At 56.6% G+C, this 19,183-nt stretch overlaps 1 protein-coding gene across 1 annotated transcript; it reads left to right on the top strand.

Moving 5' to 3' along the window:
* The first annotated feature begins 11,691 nt into the window (after positions 1-11,691).
* On the top strand, positions 11,692-18,077 carry ALX3 (ALX homeobox 3). The gene is given in 6 exon segments (XM_052815855.1): positions 11,692-11,730; positions 11,732-11,788; positions 11,790-11,934; positions 15,335-15,639; positions 16,991-17,053; positions 17,729-18,077. Coding segments are annotated over 6 exon segments (927 nt in total). The 3' UTR covers positions 18,047-18,077.
* The last annotated feature ends 1,106 nt before the right edge of the window (positions 18,078-19,183 follow it).

Raw genomic sequence — 19,183 nt, 5'->3', positions numbered from 1 at the left:
AAGCAGAGAGGATGCTGCCGTGCCAGATGGATGGAGAGCAAACACAGAGCTGCAGCAAAACAGACAGCAAAAAAAAGATGCTGCAAGCAACCTTATCGTTCCCTGCTGCCAATTAACCTTCCCCATGTAATTTTATCCTCTGTCCAGATCAGCAAGTCCCCAGGCGCGGTTTGGGTTGGGGTGAGAGGATGGGGCAACCCCTTCTTGGCTCCTTGGGGAGCAGGGGCACAGAGAGGGGTATTCTGCCTCCTCTCCGCTGCCGCCGGCCTCGGCTAACAACCGTGACTCCTCCGTGCAGCAAAGGAAGCAGGGTTAATGCTGAGGAAAGCCTCTGCCGACTCCGCTGAGCTCATGCCCTCAGTGAAATTATTGAATTTACTTCTCACCGACAAGCCGAAGGGAAGAGCAGCGGGGGCTGCCACAGGGCATGCTGCGCCTGGGAGCCAGGTGGGACCCATTAAACCCCATCCTGGGGATGAGGCAGCATCGTCCCACTGGTGACATGTGTCCCCAGGAGAAGGGTGGGGGCCCAGTTTCATCTCACCCAAGCAACGTCCTCCCGAAAATGGGGCCAGGAGAAAACCCCAAGAGCAGGAAAGGATGGAGGGACAGAGACACTCTTAGGAAGAAAGGAGGGAAGCAAAGGGGAGTTGCTGGTGCAGGTCAGATCCTGCTCACGGGGTAACTCCATCCACCTGAGAGTGGACATGCTGGGATCTGTATCACCCAAATTGCCAGCTTCAGACCCAAATACAATGGTCACACAAGCTGCTAAAATTTAGCCTGCATGAGCATCTCTGTGCTCTGAGAACATCTGCCCCAATGAAACCACCTCATATAGAGGTCCCCCCCACACTGCAGGGTCCCCCGAGACCGCAGCACCCAGAGACCCATGTCCTTCCCAAGTGCCCAGCGCAAAGGGCTCCACCGCCGGCTCCCTCCACCACATGGGTCCCCTCTCCAGCTCCTTGCTCCAGCTTTCAGGGCTCTGCACAGCTGAGCTGGGATGGGGAACTCCCATCAAAGATGCTCAGAAGAAGCAGCAGCAAAAAAGATAATCACAAATCAACACTTCTCCCCCAGCATGGCCCATTCTACAATTTCAAATGAGGAATGTGGTGCCCAGACCCCATCATAAATTTTCCCCTGACACAACCCTCTAAACCACTCACTTTCCCCCAAATTACCTGGATTTGATGACTTTCCCACAGGCTTCACATCCTGGGACATCAGTTCTCTGGGTGATCCCTCCGAGAACATCCTCTCCCGGGCGCTGGACCACGGGGGCAGCTGCTGAGCCCTTACCCCCTGCTCCAGGAGGCAACAGCCCCTTTTACATTTGGGTCCATACAGAAAGGGCTGATCCTGACTGTTTCTTCCTCCCCAACTACTCTGGGCACAGAGATTTAATGTGAAAATGCTGTGGGCTGTTTGGGGAGCAGGAGGAAGACATCTTTTACTCCAATTTGGCAGAGGTCGCCTCCACTTATTGCTCTGAGCTTCCCCCCCTGCTGCTCTGAAGGCTTTGAACCGGCTCAGATCCTGTTAATGGGGTTAAGCAACAGCAGGGAAAATGTAGCATTAGTATCAGAGGAAATATAGGGAACCTGCTGGTGTTTAGGGCCTGATTCTGCAGGATGCTCAGGCTCTCCATCACCTGGGACAGCCCCGTGTTTCATGCAATAGAGTTGTTCTTGATAAATGCCCAATGCAGGGAAAAACCCCGGTGTGGAAAAGCTCAAGTCGTGGAAACCAAGTGGCGATGTATTTGGGGAAAGTATCCTAGCACGCTGCTCTCCTCCACCCCGTGGGCTCACACGCAGTGAGATGCAGCCCACGTCCACGCTGCAGCAAGGGGAGTGCGGTCCCAAGAGCCTTAACCCACTTACTGGGGTCCGAGCATCCACCAAGACACAGGACCTCTGCCCGATCCCCCCTCAGAGCTAAGCACGCTCCCCTTTGCAGAGCCGCCGCATCTCCCGCTGTTGTGTTTATACCAATTAACTTGCTCAAAGCAATTAATGAGCTGTAACACCTCCAGCCATCACCTTCCTATAATAGCAGTGGCCCAGAGGGTGTAAGCAGAGAGCAGGGCACATCACCGAGCTGGACTGCGCCACTTTGGGATGGGAAAGAAAGCAAGGATGGAGATTTGCTTCTATAGGCGCATGAGGTATCTGCCGAAATCCCAGGGGTTAAATCATCCTTTCCCAATAAGCCTGTCTCATGCAAACTTGCACCATCACTTCTCATCCATGATGGCTGTCCATCTGTCCCCAGTCCTCCTGCGGCTGGCAGGGGTAAAGGTCTCAGCATAATCAGGGTTTCTTACTCTCAGAGAAGAGGAAAGGAGGTGCCAAGTTTCCCCCAAGCCTTTGCACCCCATCAGTGGATCTCCACAGGTGAGTGCAGCAGCCAAAAGGGAAGGAGAGAGCAGATGACCAATGCTCCAGACACTGATCAACCCAAGACACCTCTTACACAAGTTGCACATGCTGGCCCGGTTCCTCAGCAGAATTAAAACCACCCGGTGCTCTTCAGCTGAGCTTTTTTTGGGTGCCTAAGAGGTTTTGGGGTTGAAATTGCTTAAAAGTTCAATGGCACAGTTTTTGTTTCCTATCAAGGGACCTTTGAGATATGGAACAGCTTGCGGCTCCTCACAGGGAGATTTGCAGTTGAAAGGTCAAAGCTGTTTCTGGTTCTCCTTATCAGCATTGGCCGAGCAAGAAGGAAACCTTTCACCATCTGGGTCGGGTAGGGGAGGTCACGCCGGGGACAGAGCACTGGGGCACCGGCGATCCGGAGATGAGACACCGATGGCAGAAGGTGGGAAGAAACCCAGGAGACAGGAATTATGCCCTATCTCCAGACCTGCAGCAAAGCCATGGAGGGGAAGGCTACCCTTCCCACCACCCTGGCAGACCCCATGGTCCCATCTGCTGGAGAACTAAAGGCAGTGGGACATGATGGTTTGGAGGATACCATTGCCCAAAGTGGATTTGGCCACTGCAACCATGGGATTGGCCCCACTGGCAGACACTCAGCTCCCTGGACCTGTTCCATGTCCCTCCCAGCACTGCTGGGTTTGCTTTGGCTTGCACCACTGACATGGATGAGGACCCACGTTGGGTTTGGGTGCTGGGACCCCTCCAGGGCTCTGCAGAAACATGGTGGTGGCCAGGCACAAAACTGCCAGAGCAAGCCAGAAGCAATGTTTGCTTTACAAGACCAAAGTCTCCTGAGCCTAAACAGAGTCCTGGCCCTGATGGACAAGTTTCTTCACAGCCAAGCAACATGATGGTGTCCCATCTGACCACCTTTGCCTACACCCCAAATAACTAGGTGCTAGAAGCATCCTCCAATGATAGCAAAGCTTAAATGCTTCTGGGCTCAGCTCTTACGCAGCCCTGCCTTGTTCTCAGCCTTCATCCCACTCTTTGCATCCATCCCTCCATCCATCCATCCATCCATCCATCCCAGGCCATAGCACCACAGTGCCCATCCAACCAGTGCTCCAAGCTGTTGGGCACTTTGATCTCCCCTTTCCCTGCTCCTGCCTGCCTGCCTGCTCCTTCCCGTTCCCTGCACGAGCTGGTCCTCACACACCTTAAATCAGCCGACCCAGCCAGGCTGGGAGCTGGAGCAGGCAGAACAAATCGGTGGGAAGCAAGAAGCCTTGACAGCCCACCTGGTTTTCGCACGACTCCCCCGGCGCTCTCGGCGTTGTCACCTTTCATTCATCCTGACAGGTACAGAGATCACCACCAGCCTGATCTCTTGAAGTCTTGACATGCACAATCCTGTTATGGAAATACAAGAGCTCCTGCTGATGTGCCTTTGGGGAAAGCAAAACTCTCTGCAAAGCCCTTGGCTGAGAGGAGTGGAAAACACATGGCGAGGAGGGGAAAAATACCCCCCAAGATACATGAAGGTGGCTCTTTGAGGTCAACCTCACCTCTCTTGGCTTCCTCCAGTTGTAAACACAGCCAAGCATCACCAACCCATCAGCAAAACCACGCAAGGAAGAGCTGGTGGGATGTTTGCAACCCTTAACACCAATGTCGGTGCCCCATGCCTCAGTTTCCTCATCTGGAAGAGAAGCCCTTTGTTCCCTGGCATCGTCTCCTTAATGGGACCACGAGGATAAGGACACATCCAGCACCCACCACCAAACCGCAGCCTGAAAGGTCAATGAGCTGGAGCATCCTGTGTACGCTCCCGTACCACGTCCATCCGAGCGGGTCTCACCCGGTGGCGGGGCTCACAACTACGTCGCCGGGTGAGAGCCACTCGGACGGACGCGGTACAGGAGCGACAGCAGTGAGAAAATACAGCTCTCCTCCCCGCAGAGCCCCCGGGGACGGCTCCTTCCCCCCCTGCCACCAGCCACCAAAAAAAAAAAAAGCCGATTACTTTCAGGTGTCGGCCAGTTAATAAAATAAATCTTCCCCTTAAGGAAAGAGGAGGTTTGCATGGGGGGATTTTTTTTTTTTTTTCTTTTCCAAAGGCTAAACACAAACCAGAAGGCAATGGACTCCGGCACGTTGGCTCCACTGTCCTTTCGGGACACAGTTGGAGAGACTTGGCTTTATTTTTTCCCCTTCTTTCACCCCCTTCCAAAATTTCCCCTAATTTTTAGGGGCTGCTACGAATTTATCCCAGTAATCACAAGGCGATGCCATCCCACTGGCTTGGCCCCAGGGAGTTACTTGCATCACTGTTTGTTATGGACTCTCCAGAGAAAACTTTTCCTTTCCCTGCAATAAATTTTCCACTTACATTTTAAGGGAAGAAAATGTTTTCCGGTGCTTTTTCTGGCTCTCTGTCGGGAATGATTACTCCCAGATTTATTGGGATTTGCAAAGGAGGCGGCGATACCTGGGATCTCCGAAACTCGCCGGGATAATGATGCAGGCAGCACTTGTCAGCCTCAGATCTGATTTATGGAGCAAGATTTCATCCGTCCCGGTGCGTATAATTTACTGGGCTCTGGAAGTGGCTCATTAGGGGATGAGACGAATAAATCCATCAATCCCCCGGGGAGGGGAAGAGCTTTGTCCAGCTCTTCGTACCGCTTGCAAATCCCAAGGCAGGCTTTGGGGTTTTCCTCGGTGGCAACTGGACGGGGAGCAGGGCCCTCGCCGGGGTAATTCGGCACCACCGGCACGGCACGGGACCCGCAGCTGGCTGCTGGGATGGCTGAGCCCTGGCTGGGGGGGATCGAGTGAGCCCCCAAGGTGGGGAAGGCATCCTGGGGCATCCCCGGACACGGTGCGGGTCCTGCTCCCCCGTGACAGCCGGGTGTGAATTGGGGGGGGTGGGGGGCCGAGCCCCCCTTGGCACGGTGTTGGGACCCACTCCACGGATGCCAAACAAGCAGGGGAGGCTTGAGCCGAATGCATTTGCTCTTACAAAGCTGATTTCTGGAAGGCTTGGATTTATTCCCAGTCCCTCCCGGGATCAGAGTCGGTTCAGCCCTTTCTCACTGCACAGACAGGAGCTGGGATAACACCACCCCCCCCCAGCAGCACCCCAAAAACATGCCCCACATCACCTCCCTTTTGCTTTTTTTCCCCCATTTCCCGCATTTTTCAGCCTTTTTCCAGCTAAAGACCAAACTCTGCCCAGAATCACCCCATGCAAACCCAGAATAACTGACCCCACTGCAAAAGGCTCAGCCCAGCCCTGCACCAACAGGGAATAACCCCCCCCCAGGAGAATTAATTCCCCCCCTGGTCGCGGAGCTGGCCAGGCATTTCTACATCCTACGCCAGCATAAATCTGCAGTAACACCCAGCACCGAGTTACTCTGATTTACACCCATTTAGCTGGCTGCTGCAGTAATTCAGGGGCCGGATCCTGCTCCCAGTTACGTATATGTTAAATCCAAAGTGACCCCACTTATTTAGTGCCGTTATTTCAGATTTACGCCACGTAACGGCATTACTCTAAAATGAGAAACTCAAATTGACTCGAATCCTACCACTTCCCAGTGGAGCAAATGTGGAATAAATTCCCTTTAATCCCTAGATGTATTCCTGACTTTGCACTCTCTATCAGATTTTTTAGGAGTCGAAAGACCCTTTCAGCTCCCAGTTACATGTCTTTTACTGGGATTAATGCCATAAGCACATATCCAGCCCGGCATCTTCCCTGAATCCCAGCCGCTGCCGGCTCGCTGCCGCTTTCAGGCTTCATTTCAGCCCCTTTTTTTTTTTAGAATATATATATTTGGAGCAGCTGGAAGGAAAAACAAGCCTGAACTTGGCATTCTGAAGCACTTTCCAAAGCAGCCTGAAAATCCCCCACATGGACGAAGTACAAATCTTTCCGTATTAAAGCAGAAAGCTGCCCGGCGTAACGGCACGGCATCGGGATGGCAGTGGGAGAAGGGATCCATCCCTCTGCCTCCCAGCGTAAAATTGAGTTTATAGAGACCAAATTAACCGGTGGTGGAAATCCACCCCGTGGCCCTGACTGCAAGGACGGGGCCGGATCCTTGTTTAAAGCAGCCCGAGGGAATTAAACTGATTTATTCCTGCAGCTCCTCTAAAGGCCACTACATCTCCAAAGCACTTTATAAACACTTGTATTTTTATTCAGCAGTTGCAAAAAAACTGCTAGTTTTTACGTTGGTTTGAATCAAGCCAAAATAATGTTGATTATTTTTGTGGGGTTTTTTTCTTTCCCCTGCATGAAATGTAAACGAAAACAAAAGCAGTGGGGTTTGGCTTTCCCGCCAGGTTTAATCCCGTCCGCAGCCCCGTAGTTTGTTTTCACGGGTTTTGTTTCCTCAATTGTTATTGCTATCATTAATTTATGGCACGCTTCGATGCCGAATGCTGCTCTGAAGCGAGCGCTGGAAAGCAGCACCAGGACGAAAATGGTAACTTAGAGATTTCAAAAACCAAAAAAAATTGCCAAAAAAATAGCCCCCAAAAATTGCCAAAAAATTGCGATTTCAACAAATTTGCTATTTTCTGGAAAAAAATCCCCCGTTGCCAGTGCTGAGGGTGTGCATGTGTTATCGCAGCACATGTATATCCCTCCTTGCTACATCCACAGGGCTCTAAACCAGCTACACAGGGCTGTACGTATAGACGATACAATCATAATATATTTGTACAAATTTAGGTATTTATGCAACTATGTGAGTGCAATTTCTGCGTGCTCATCTGTACCTCTCTGCAATCTAGACACAAATTTACATGATTTTAGTGTCCGTGTGCTGGTAACATGCACTGATACAGAAATACACTGTTTGCGTGCAAAATTATAATACATATTTGCATGGGATTAAATTATTAGTGCATGTATCTGGATGGCTGTAAACATGCATGTGTACATAAATGTGCATGTGTATATAAATATGCATACATGTATATAAATATATATGCATGCATGTAAAGCATGTGTGTGACATGGAGGCTGTCGCCTGCCTTTGTGCATCGTTATTACACAGGGGTGGATATCTGCTTTTATGCTTTGCTTTTGTGAAACCTGGAAACAGAACCGTTTTCTGCATCGTCAGCCTCGTTAAATAACAAATCTGGCCCCGGCTGAGTGGACCCGATGGGTTTCCGGCAGGGTCAGACCGAGGGGCTCCGTCTCCCACTTGCTAACGCAAAACAGGGTTGCGATCAGCAAGGGAGATTTCCCCAGGTAAATTAATAAAGTCATTTTTCCTGCCATCAACGTGCACATTCCTGAGCGAGATCAAACTGTAACTTGGGATGAAGCTCTACGGTGAGTCGGACATTAGGAATTGGAGGATTTTCTGGGATATGTGGGAGGCAGAGAGGGATGTGCAGAGGGACAAGGGCTGAGGATTAAACCCGTGATAGCTCTGTAGATTTAGAAAAAAAAAAAAGTAAGCAAGGGCACAGATTCCCTTTGCTGCTCAGGGCTGAGATTATCATCCCTGTGTGACAGAGAGATGCCCAAGACAAACTAAAAGACCATGTTGGCACCCAGCAAGGGGTGTAAACCCACCAGGGATGAATCTCCCCTGGGGATTAGGGGCGCAGAGTCTGGAGAAGCCCAGGCTGGGGACACAAGCAGAAGAGCCGCCAGCGTGGCTGACTGAGTCCCACATCTTCCTCGGGCGAGGGAAGAACCTCCTGGGTTTCCCCAAAATGCATGTCCTTGCAAAGGACAGACGGAACGGCCTTCGTTGTATCGTCCCAGCTCCTTTTGTCGACACGTGGTGTTTTTCTCCAGGCTGAGGTCCTGGCCTGGGCATGGAGAGGAGCAGCAGAGCTGGAGAACAACCTCCAAGCCCTGGTCCAAGCTTGCTCAGCAGTCACCCAACACAGCTGGGGAGAGCTTTGGTGTCTAATAGTGTCATCAGGAGGACAGTTGTCCCCAGATTCTGTCCCTTCTGCCTTGACCTTGAAGCTCATGTGCCAGAGCCACGCTGAGCTGAGCTGCCTCCCTGCTTTCCAGAGGAAGCCATAGCTTTTTCTCAGCAGGCTCCCAGGAACAGGCTTTCTTCCCAAACTGTAGATCACAGAGGAAAAAACAATAAGAATCAACCCTCTTGAGAAAACGCCCATGGGCTGGACCATGACTGCTGGTCCTCACCTCTGCTGCCCATTGCTCGACCCTCAGGCTGGGAAGGAAAGCATGTCCTTGGAGAAGGAGAAGCCCATTCCCAGTCCTGTGCGTTAGGCATTGCTCCGTGCCTTGCCAGCATTTCCAAGGCTCTGGGTAACATTGCAAAGTCTCGGCTGTGCAGGGGCGTTCATACAAACCACAGAGCTATGCAAACCCTCCCAGCCTCCTGCCGAGCTCTTCAGTGACATCTCGTGATCCCAGGGGAGGCGAGGCAGCTCTCTGGGATGGTTGGAGACAGTCGGGAAAGCCAATGGGATGCAAAGAGAGGGGAAAAAACATCCTCCTCCCAGCAAGCAAGAGAGAAACTGAAGACAGAAAACGTTTGCCCACAGAGCATCCCGCTGGAGTCCTCCCACTGCACTTGGTGGCTTTCTTGCCGTGGCTCGTTTGGTGGCAGATGCAATTAAAATGGGGCCACAAAGGGTCATTTCAATCCAAGAGCCAACCCAGCAGCACTTCCCCTTGCAGAGATGCCAGAGCCGGATGCTGTGACATTGTGAAAAGTTTCTGCTGGAAGCCTTTCGGCCGAGGAGCTTGTTGGGATCATCCTTTGCCCATAGATAATCTGGTTTGTGACAAATGAACCTCAGCGAGCCCCAGGAGCCCATGGTGACCTCCCTCTCCCGGTCGGTCCCACAGTGGCACCCATCCATGGTGCAAGGGGCAGAACCCTGGTCCCCCAAGGAGAGCCCTAAGAAGAGGCACCCACCCCAGCAGCCTTTGCCCCTGATCTCAAAGCACCCAACACATCCATCCACCAAGCCAGGAGGGTGAGGCACCCTGGTGTGGCTCTACACACAAGAAAAGCCAGGGCAGAGGGTTGGTGGCAGGTTCAGAAGGAGACCCCAGGAATCCTGGTCCTCAGCCCTGCTCCCTGGAGGGACCAAACCCCTCAGCAGCTCCACGAACCAACACCACAAATATCCAAAAGAGCTCACAAACCTCTGCTCACACTGCCTTCAGCTCCCAAATACCCCAACTCCCACCTTCCCAAGACCTCTTCCACCTGCCCAGGAGGGTCCCAGTGATGGCTCCAGCCTGGAAAACCAGCACATCCCAAACTAGCCTGTCCGTCCCTCTCTGCACCACGGGCACACATGGGTAGACTCATCCCTCTGCTATTAAAATCCTTTAAATGCCAGCAGTAAAACTGGGAGAGGTACGTTGAAACTAATAAGCTTTTACAGGAGTTATGCTATGTTTAATAATATTTAATGACTTCTTGCATGCCAGAGGACTTATAGTCCCTATTTAGCAATAATTTACAACACGCAGTGAGCTGTGGACAGTCAAACAGGGAAAAATCTCGACAGCTCCAGCTGCTGCGAAGGAAAAGCGTCGGGGAACGCTGCGGGATGCGGGATTCAGAGGGAGCCGTCATGGACATTTTTAAAGGGTGGGCGAGGAGGGGGCACCACACGCTCAGACCCCCGTTCACAGAGCCAGTTCCTTGCAGGACTCCCTGCCAGGATAAGTCTGAGCTCAGGATTGCAACCCAGCTACTATTTTTCTTGCAAATGTAGTTTCCCTGACTAGGGACTGGAAAATCCAGCCGTGATTTATACCACATGCCACAAACCCAGCGCTCCTGCGATAACAGGGGTTTTTGCAACGACCCGACAATGTCATATCAATCCTGCAACTGCTGCCAAGACATAGGGGTTACATTATATTTTTATCATAAGCTCTTTGAAACGTGGTTGTCTTGTGATTCCAGATTTGCACCGTGCCTGGGATAACAAAGTACTGCCCCAGCACTGCCAATAAAAGCGATAGCATGCTGCATAATGTTATTTAATGGTCAGCGTTATCCTGTTGTTCCGCTATTTAACATCACACGGCTGCGATCCGCCTGGTCCTTCTCCGCCTCTTTTTGCTGCTCCCATGCAGTTCATCCCCTGCCCTGCAGCCCCGATACCTGCAGGTTATTTTTTCCCTAGACCTAGAGCAAGGAGCGATGCCCTAGGATGAGTTAAAAGCCGCAGTCTGTGTTGTGTGTAGGGGAAAACAGCAAATGGAGGCATAAAACATCACCCTTCAGCCCAGATATCTGCTTGTTTCTCCGTGCCCGTTATTTAATCCCCTCTCTCTCTGACACCGAGCCTTTGAATTGCCAAACCTGCCCCATCGTTTTGCACACAAACACCCCCAAAGCTGTATAAGCCCCCCCTTTACCAAGCCAAACTCCCAGTCCCGGGGAGCAGCTGAAGCGGCTCCAAAGCGGATGGATGCAGAGGAGCAAAAAAGGAGGCGAGACGATCGAAAAAAAAAAATCCAGGCAAGCTCTGATCCTCTCTGCCCCAACGCCGGCACCCGCTGCAAAAGCCAAAGCCAGGCTGCTGGGGACAGGGGGACCCATGTCCTGGGGTGTGGGACCAGCGGCAGGGACACGCAGGGAGCAGGACAGGACCTCCACGGTGCTGGGAGCAAACACTACCCACGCCAGCAGAGCCCAGCGCCTGCTCCAAGGGCAGACATGGCCCTGTGGGATCCTGGATCTTGTGTCCCAGGGTCACCATCATTCCTGAACCGAGCTGCCCAGGCCTCAGCCCCAGCCTTGGGTGGGGAAAGGCTGCATATGGGTTCAATACAGCTTGGGAAGGGGAAAAAAAAATCCAGAGGGTGTCTGAAAAATGGAAGTTTCTCCCCCCGCCTGGGATTTTCAGCTGCTCGTAGCAGTTGGGGATGAAACTTTAAATCAAGGAAGGGCCCTGGGCATTTCCTGTAGCTGGGAGACACTGGGAGCGCTGGGAGGGGAGGAGCAGGACTCCCCCCACGGCCCCAGCCTTGAGGATGGCGGGGGACCGCTGCTTTGGTCCGACCCACTCGGGAAGGGGACCTCGGGGCTGGGGTGGGGTGGGGGGGAACTGGGATTAGAGGGTTAACGAAGTGGATGGGAGGACGCACGTGACTGGCTGTGGAGTGGGGGAAGTGGGCCGGGGTGGGGGTGGGTGTGTTTGGGGGGGGGGGTGCTTGGCGATCCCTCCCTTCCCATCCCCACCATCCCCCTCCTCCCCGGCCCCCCGCACAAAATCCGCTCCCCGCCGGCCGCCCCCGCTCCCTCCAACCTGCGCCATGGAGGCACCGGGCTGCCCGGCCTTTCGCCGGGCTGGCCCCCCCCCCGGGGCTTCCCCGGGCTCCCACCACCTTCACTTTCGGTCCACCGGGACCCCCCCCGGCAACAACCGCCGCCGCTCAGCCCCCGCCCGGCCCGCTGTCCGCCGGACAAGGCGGACCCCCGGTACCTGGGGGTCTCCGGCCCGGGCCCCCTCGCCGTGGCCGTCAATGGGAAGCCCTTCTACCCGGCCGGGGCTGCAGGTACCGAGGGGAGCGGCGGGTGGATGGGGGGAGCCGGGGCCGCCAACCCCCCCTCCCCGGCCTCTTCTGCTTCTCTTTCCTCCTCCTCCTCTCCGTCCCCCCCCCGGGGGTCTGATCCTGCCGCTGCCCTCGGTGTCTGCCGGGACCCCCCCAGCCCTGACCCCCCCCCCCCCCCAGAGCGTCCTATCGCCGACACGCTCCCCCACCCCACCGGGCTTCATCGAGGCGGCCGCTGTCGCGATATAGCCCCGTCGGAGCGGAGACCGCCAGGGCATCCCCCCGACGGGAGCCGGCGAGGGCCGGGCCCGTGCTCCCGTGTGTCGGGCAGTCGGGACTGTGTCGCGACAGAGACCGAGGTCTCCGGTCTCCTTCCCTCCCTCCTGAAACGGTGGGGACGGCGCGGACTGGGGGGGGGGGAGAGGGAGAAGCGGCGGTGGGAGAGACCCGGCCCCGCTGCCGCGACGGCGGGGACCGGCCCGGGCCCGCCGCAACCCCGGGCGGAGGGGCGGCGGGTCCCGACGGGGCTAGAGCCCGTTAACCGGGGACGGAGAACGGCCCCGTCCCTCGGAGGAGGCTGGAAAGGCGCGGCCGGCCGCCGCCTCCCGTCCCCGGGCCTCACCGGCGGCAACAACCGGCGCTCCCGCCGCACGGACGGCTCCGGGGCTCCGGGCCTGGGCAGAGACCGGGCCGCGGGGCTTGCGGAGCGCGGGGCTCCCCGGTGCACGGCTCCGGCTCTCCCGCTTCCCCGGTGCACGGCTCCGGGGCTCCGGCTCTCCCGCTTCCCCGGTGCACGGCTCCGGGGCTCCGGCTCTCCCGCTTCCCCGGTGCTACCGGGGGCACGGCTCCGGGGCTCCCGGGACACACCGCTCCCCCGGCTCCCGGGGCTCCGCACCCCTCTCCGGGCCCGGGCAGGACGAGACCCTTCCCCGGGAGCTCTCCCCGTCGCTTCCACCGGCCGAGCAACCCCCGCCGCCGCTCCCTCGCACTTTCCCTCCCGGCCGGGACCGTCGGGGGCTCCGGCCGGGACTGATCGGGCTCATCCCGTCCCTCCGGGGCTCCCCGGTCCCACGGGCCTTTTATTCCTCCCCCCCCCTTTTCATTTTAATATAAGAGGAAAAAGGCACCGCCGCGGGTGTAATGGGAACCAGGTGGGGCCCAGCAAAGCCGCCCCGCTCCCGGCCGGGGTTGGGGGGGGAACAGGTAGAAAAAGCCCCAGGGGTACCGGGGACACCGGGCCGGTCCCCTCCACCGTGCTTACCTGCTCCCAGTGCAGTGGGGGGGGGATGCTGCCGTCCCCGGGGGTGCCTTTCGCTGGCAGCTGGGGTGTCTCCCCCGGTTCCCGGGAGTCCTTTCTGTGCCCCCATCCCTTCTCTAATGATCCCTTTGAGTTCTCCTTTTCCCCTCCTGGTTAACCCAAGAATTGTACAGCTGTTCCCCAGCTGCTGACTTCCCCAGCACCACCAAATCTTTCAGGGGGTGTCAGGGAAGGAGGGGGGGAAAGAAAATAGCTATATCTTCGGTTTTTCCCATCCTCTTTGTCCCCCTGCAACGCCGTGTTTATTTAGCTACACACCCGTATCCTGCTCCCTTCCTGCCTTCTCCTTCTTTCTGGCCATTTATTTATTTGTCTCCAATGCCGAAACCCAGGAGTTGCTCAGAAATGCGGCATGTTGCCTTTGAAAAGGGGGAAAAAACCCCAAACCCAATGCATTTATCGGACCGCTTTGTGTGGCAGGATTTTTTTTCCCCCCGGTCATTTTTCCTTATTTTCGGTCACACTTGGGTTTTTTTGCCTTCGCTCCACTCCTTGGTGGGACTTGTTTTTTATCATTAAAACCCCCCGGCCTGGTGGCCAAGCCCTTCAGAGGACAAAGTGGGGAGGAAACGGCAATTTGGCCTCATCCCTTCGCCGTTACCCACCGCCGGGCACGTAGACAGGTCGGTACCGAGAGGGACAGGGAGCAATCGCCCCCCCAAACCTCCCCCCAGATAACATTTTCCCATTAATTCAAAGCAGCTGGATTTTGGCGCTCTGCTGTGTGCCGTAACCCCCAAATTGCCTTAATTAGGAAACAACCAAAAATCAAAACCGAAAGTCTGGAAAAGGCCGCGGTAGGGTCTGGTTTGGGGGGCGCAGAGCCGCCAATGGGTCTGTAGGGATGAGGACCCCATTTCCCCGCTCCACCGGGATGTGATGGTTAACGGGCCAGGAAGGAGGATCCATCCCGAAGGAGGCAATTTCCTCCCTCGCCAGCCCCGACTGCTGCGCTGTGCCCAAGGCCCAGCCTTGGGCCTGATCCTGCCCCTCCAAAGGGACCAGTGCTCTCCACCTGCAGCAAGCCCGAGTCTCTGGAGCTGGTGCTTGGGGTGGGGGTGAGACCAGGGCAAAACCCAGCATTTTTGGGTTGCCTCCTTCCCAGGTGACACCCCCGCGTCCCCTCGGTTGCTGGGGGACCTCAAGCCACGCCCTGCATCTGCTAAGTCCCCCTTCAGTTCTCCCTTCACTGATTCAGTTCCTCGGGGTCCCAGCAGCACCCAGCACTGGCTGGAGCCACTGAGCTCCATGTGTCCCCGCATAGGGACAGACAACCTTCCCGGGAGACAAAGGTGACCTCTGAAATGCATGGCAGTGACTTATCTCCTTGAACCAATTTCTTGAGATGCTGCAGCAGCGAGGGGAAGGGGGGAGAACCCCCAAACTTCTTGCTCTGGCCCCCTGGCCCCACAGGAGGGTGGGGAAGGGGAGCTCTTCTCGAGCAAAAAGGGGTGGTTTTATTTTTCACTCCTTTCCAAATGGTTTCCTGAGACTTAGAGCTACAGGGAAATGCTGGCCCCGGGGGCAGGCAGAGGATCTCCTTGAACCGAGCTCAGGTGTGGGGGTCTGGATACGGCCCAGTGCCGGGGCAGGCTGGGGTTACTGGTGGATCTGATGTCTCTGCCCTGGGCGCAGCTGAGCAGGGTGAAGGCGTCAGCCCGTGCTGGAAGGGAACGGAAGGAGAGGGATGAGGAGAATTGAGTAAAGCCCTGTACGCAAGACGATCCTGCGCTTGCCTTCTCTGCCTCTCCTCATCCATCCCTGACTGGCAGCATCTGAGAGGGTCCCCAAGTGGGACCCCCAGCCGTGGGTCCTCCCCTGCTCTGGCCAGGCTTCCCCCCCACACACACCCTCGTGGAGCATTGCCTGCCCACAGCTCCCCAAGGGATTTTGCCTTCCCTGGTGGTGGATTTGACCTGCTGCGTGCCTGTGCCGAGCCCCTTGCTCCTGTACCCCAGCATCCCCCTGGCATGACCGGGACCACACAGGGATGGGAGGAGAGGGTTGGGGCTGTGGGCACCGAGCGCTCTTAACTTCACTAGCACCATTAACACCACCCCGTCTTGTGCCTCCCCCCCCTGCCAGGCGGCGAGAAGGGATGCAAAGGCGGGTACCAGGCGATGCCTACAGCCTGCCGGGCCCCCGTGAAAGCCCCAGGGGAGCTGGGGTGCCCGCTGGCAGCACCCCTGGGCAGCCTACGGGAACATGGGGTCCCCGAGCTCCCCGAGCCCCTCGGCAAGAGCAAGAGCAAGAAGCGGAGGAACAGGACGACCTTCAGCACGTTCCAGCTGGAGGAGCTGGAGAAGGTTTTCCAGAAAACGCATTACCCTGATGTCTATGCCCGTGAGCAGCTGGCGCTACGGACGGACCTGACCGAAGCCAGGGTGCAGGTATGGGCACGGGTCCCTGGCTCCCAGGCTTCCATAGGGGTGGGCACGGCCACCCCAGGTGGTGCCGGGCAGAGTTGGAGGATGTTTTTCCCCTTTTCCGCAGGGTGATGCTGAGCTAGAAGCTGTTTTTCCCAGGAGGATTATGCTAAGCCCCAGAGGGGAAATCCCAGCCGAGGCGCTAGCTTCACCCACTGCCACAGGGTGTGGATGCCAGTTGCCTTTCTGAGCTCTCTCCAGTTCTCCCCTTGTCCCCTCCTCTGCAGCACTCAAGGGGCAGGAAGAGCCAAAATTTGGGAGGTCACTGCCAACCTGCCCCCCCAGCATCCCCTAACGTGATCCCCCCCATGCATCCATCATCCCCAACCTCTCTCCCCAACTCAACCCCCATCTCAGCTCTCTCCAGCCCAGGACTAGCAGCAATGGAGCTGCCATCCCAGGAGAGGGATCCCAAAGAGCTCAGCACAGATGGGGCTGGGGGTGGCACATCCCGGGATGTGGGGCAGGATGAGGCCCTCCCTCACCACCCTGGCTCCGCCGACATCACACTCGCGTCAGGCCAGCGAGCTCTTTCCAGAGGCATCTCCATGTGGTTTGAGGCTCCCAGCGGGAAGAAGTGGCTGGAGGGGGCACCCGGTGGGGAGAAAAGTGAAAGTGGGTGGGTAATGAAGCGAGCGGGGAGCACCCATTGAGTGCTGGGTGCCTCAAGCCATCAAATCCTAGGTGCTGCCCTCCCCATGGGACAGGAGCTGGTGACAAGGCACAGGCAGGGGACACGCACCCCAAGCCTGCAACCACCCAGCCAGACAGCACCCACCACAGCTTCCAAGCCCTGATTTGGGGTGAATTTAGATGAAATTACCTGTAATCATGAGCACCCTGTGATGACAATCCCGGTACCACGTCCTCCTCTCCAGGACATGCTGCTGGAGCCGTCACCGCCCCAGCCACCTCCAGTCCTCAACCCCATCCAGCAGCACAGAGGGGACATGCAGGTGGGTCATCATGACCGTGCAGGACCCAGAGAGCCTCATTCTCCATCGAGATCTGGGCTAAACGAGGCCCAGAAACACAAGGGAGAGAAAAGGACTGTGCACGGAGCAGGACTGCTTATTTTCCAAGAGGGCTAAGAGATATTTCTGCTCTTGGTAGAGAAAAAGGCTGGTGAGCTCAAACAGGGCTGCACAGAAGGGTGGCTTCCTCTGTTCATCTCCAGTTTACCGAGAAGCTGGGGCATGGTATTAGGGCTCTTTTCCTGCTGGGAACATGAGCATGGACCTGGGCAGAGGGCTGCCCATCTCGCCCCGGGGCAGGCAGGGGTCCCTGTGCCTCAGCCCTCTCCTCCATCCCCCAGGTCTGGTTCCAGAACCGACGGGCCAAGTGGCGGAAACGGGAACGTTATGGGAAAATCCAGGAGGTGAGAGATGCTGCGGTGGCTGCCTGCCCGTCCCCCTCCCAGGGTAGGGGTCCCATCCCGTTGCACCCAGGGTCCCTGCAGGGTGACACACACATCACCTATTTTTGCCCCTTCTCGCCCATGGGCCCTGTGATTCCATCCACCCTTGGGAAAAGCACCTGGCCCTGGATGGAAAAGGGGGAAAGATGCAGCATCACATTTTGCCATATGCAGGAAGATGCTGCTTTAATGTCCCACCATCTCCCATGGGAACATGCCCTTTGGGGCAGGTTTTGGGGGTGTCCCCCCCAAAAGAAACCCCTTTAGCTGTCCCACATCCATCAGTACTTCCTGCCCCCTTTTTTCTGCAAAACTGCCTTTTTTTTTTTCTTCCAACACTGAAAAACATACAAATAATTTAAAGCTCAGCTTCACATGCATCCCCAACGCCAAATGCTACCACCACCACCCTGCATGGGGGAGGAAGATTTCAACAGGATTCAACCCCCCCCACTCCAGGGCAATTAAAATAAAGCAAAGGCATCCCTCACTTTGCACCCTGTGGGTGAGGGGTGCCCAAGGTGGAGGGTGAAGGGGATCCAAGGTGGGGGTGATGTGGTCCCCACCCTCAGCTGCCCTCCCCCTGCTTCACTTTGGGCCTTTTTTCTTTTTTTTTTTTTTGGTCCTTTTTTTCAGCTGCAGAACAACCTGTGGCCAAGCTCCGGCCCCGGGAGCCCCGCAGGGCTCCTGCCCCCCGAGAGCATCCCATCCCCCTGCATGTCTCCGTACCCCCACACTCACAGCAACATCGCCGGCTTCATGGGCATCCCCGCTTCTCCCGGCCCCCACCCCGGCATCAACAGCCTCTACTCCCTGCACAGCCTACCCCCCCCGGCCCTGGGCACCCACCCCTTCGAGCCAGCACCCGAACACGACTACAAGTCGCCCGCTCTGGTGCCGCTGAGGATGAAGAGCAAAGAGGCGACCAGCAGCCTGCTGAACTGGGCTACGTGATCGATCTGTGGGGAGGGACATGGACCGTTCACCCCCCCCCGCCCCAGAGCGTGTCCTCCCCCCACCCAGTACCAGGGTTTGGGAGCAGGTTGGTGGGGTCACCCTTACCCCTCTCCCTGTGCACCCCGATCTCTGCAAGCTTTCCTGCATCCCAGCCCACTCCATCACACTGCTGTCAGCCCCCCCCCAGGTGGGGGGGTGTCTCAAAAGTGGGACTGCTGGGGGAGGGAAAAGGGTCACCCCCAAACCCAGTCTGCCCCAGCGGGGCTGGCACTGGCAGCTCAGAACCCTGAAAGTGGCTCCCAAAAAATGAGCCCCCCCCCAAGCACCTTCAGTGAACAGGATTGATGGAGATACCCAGTGGTTTGCAGCAGGGTCGCAGCCTCTTGGCCCCCCCGCCTGCCTCCCTCCCTGCCTGACCTGGGGGGCACCAGCCTTGGGTATGTCCAGGGAGGGGACTGTGCCAGTGAGGGGTGCACCGGGGCAGGGGGCACTGGGTTGTTTTGGGGTTAGCGCTCCCCTCCCCAGCTGAAATTTGGCTGCCGACCTCCCCCAGCGTAGCCAGCAATGGCAGAAATTAGGCTCGGCACATCCCAGTCCAACCATACTGGGAAGACCCACACAAGCTGGTGTTCAGGGGGAGTTACTGCAGGGCAGAGCAAAACCCCCAGGCATTTTGAAGGAGCCCTCAACCCCCCCCCCCAAACCACCAGCAGCCTTTTCTGCTCCCCCTCGGAGGGAAAACAAGGTTCAGGATGACCTCCCCAGCACAGTCACCAGCTCCTGCAACGCGTGGAGCCCCCCAGGACAGGCAATAAACCAGTATGGGGCGGGGTGCTGCAGGGATAAAGACACCTAAATTGAAGCCCATTTCCCTGTGGGGTCACCCGTAGCCCCCCCCCATGCCCATTACCCTCAGATCGATGAGGCGGGGAGGTGCTTTAATCCCAGGGGGTGGGACCCCCATCCCTGATACCATCCCAGGTGCCCCAACTGGGGTGTTTGGGGAAGAAGTGGTCAATTTGGAGGGTTTTCCCCATTTGGGGGGCCTGCAGGAAGCCCCTTAGCGGTGGTATCTGTATGGCCAGTCTCGGGTGTCTGAGGGGGGGGTCATCTTATCACATCTGACGTGCTTCA

The sequence above is a fragment of the Harpia harpyja genome, chromosome 19, assembly GCF_026419915.1.
Source record: "Harpia harpyja isolate bHarHar1 chromosome 19, bHarHar1 primary haplotype, whole genome shotgun sequence".
Classification (NCBI taxonomy): Eukaryota; Metazoa; Chordata; class Aves; order Accipitriformes; family Accipitridae; genus Harpia; species Harpia harpyja.
This window is presented reverse-complemented; position numbering and strand designations above follow the sequence as displayed.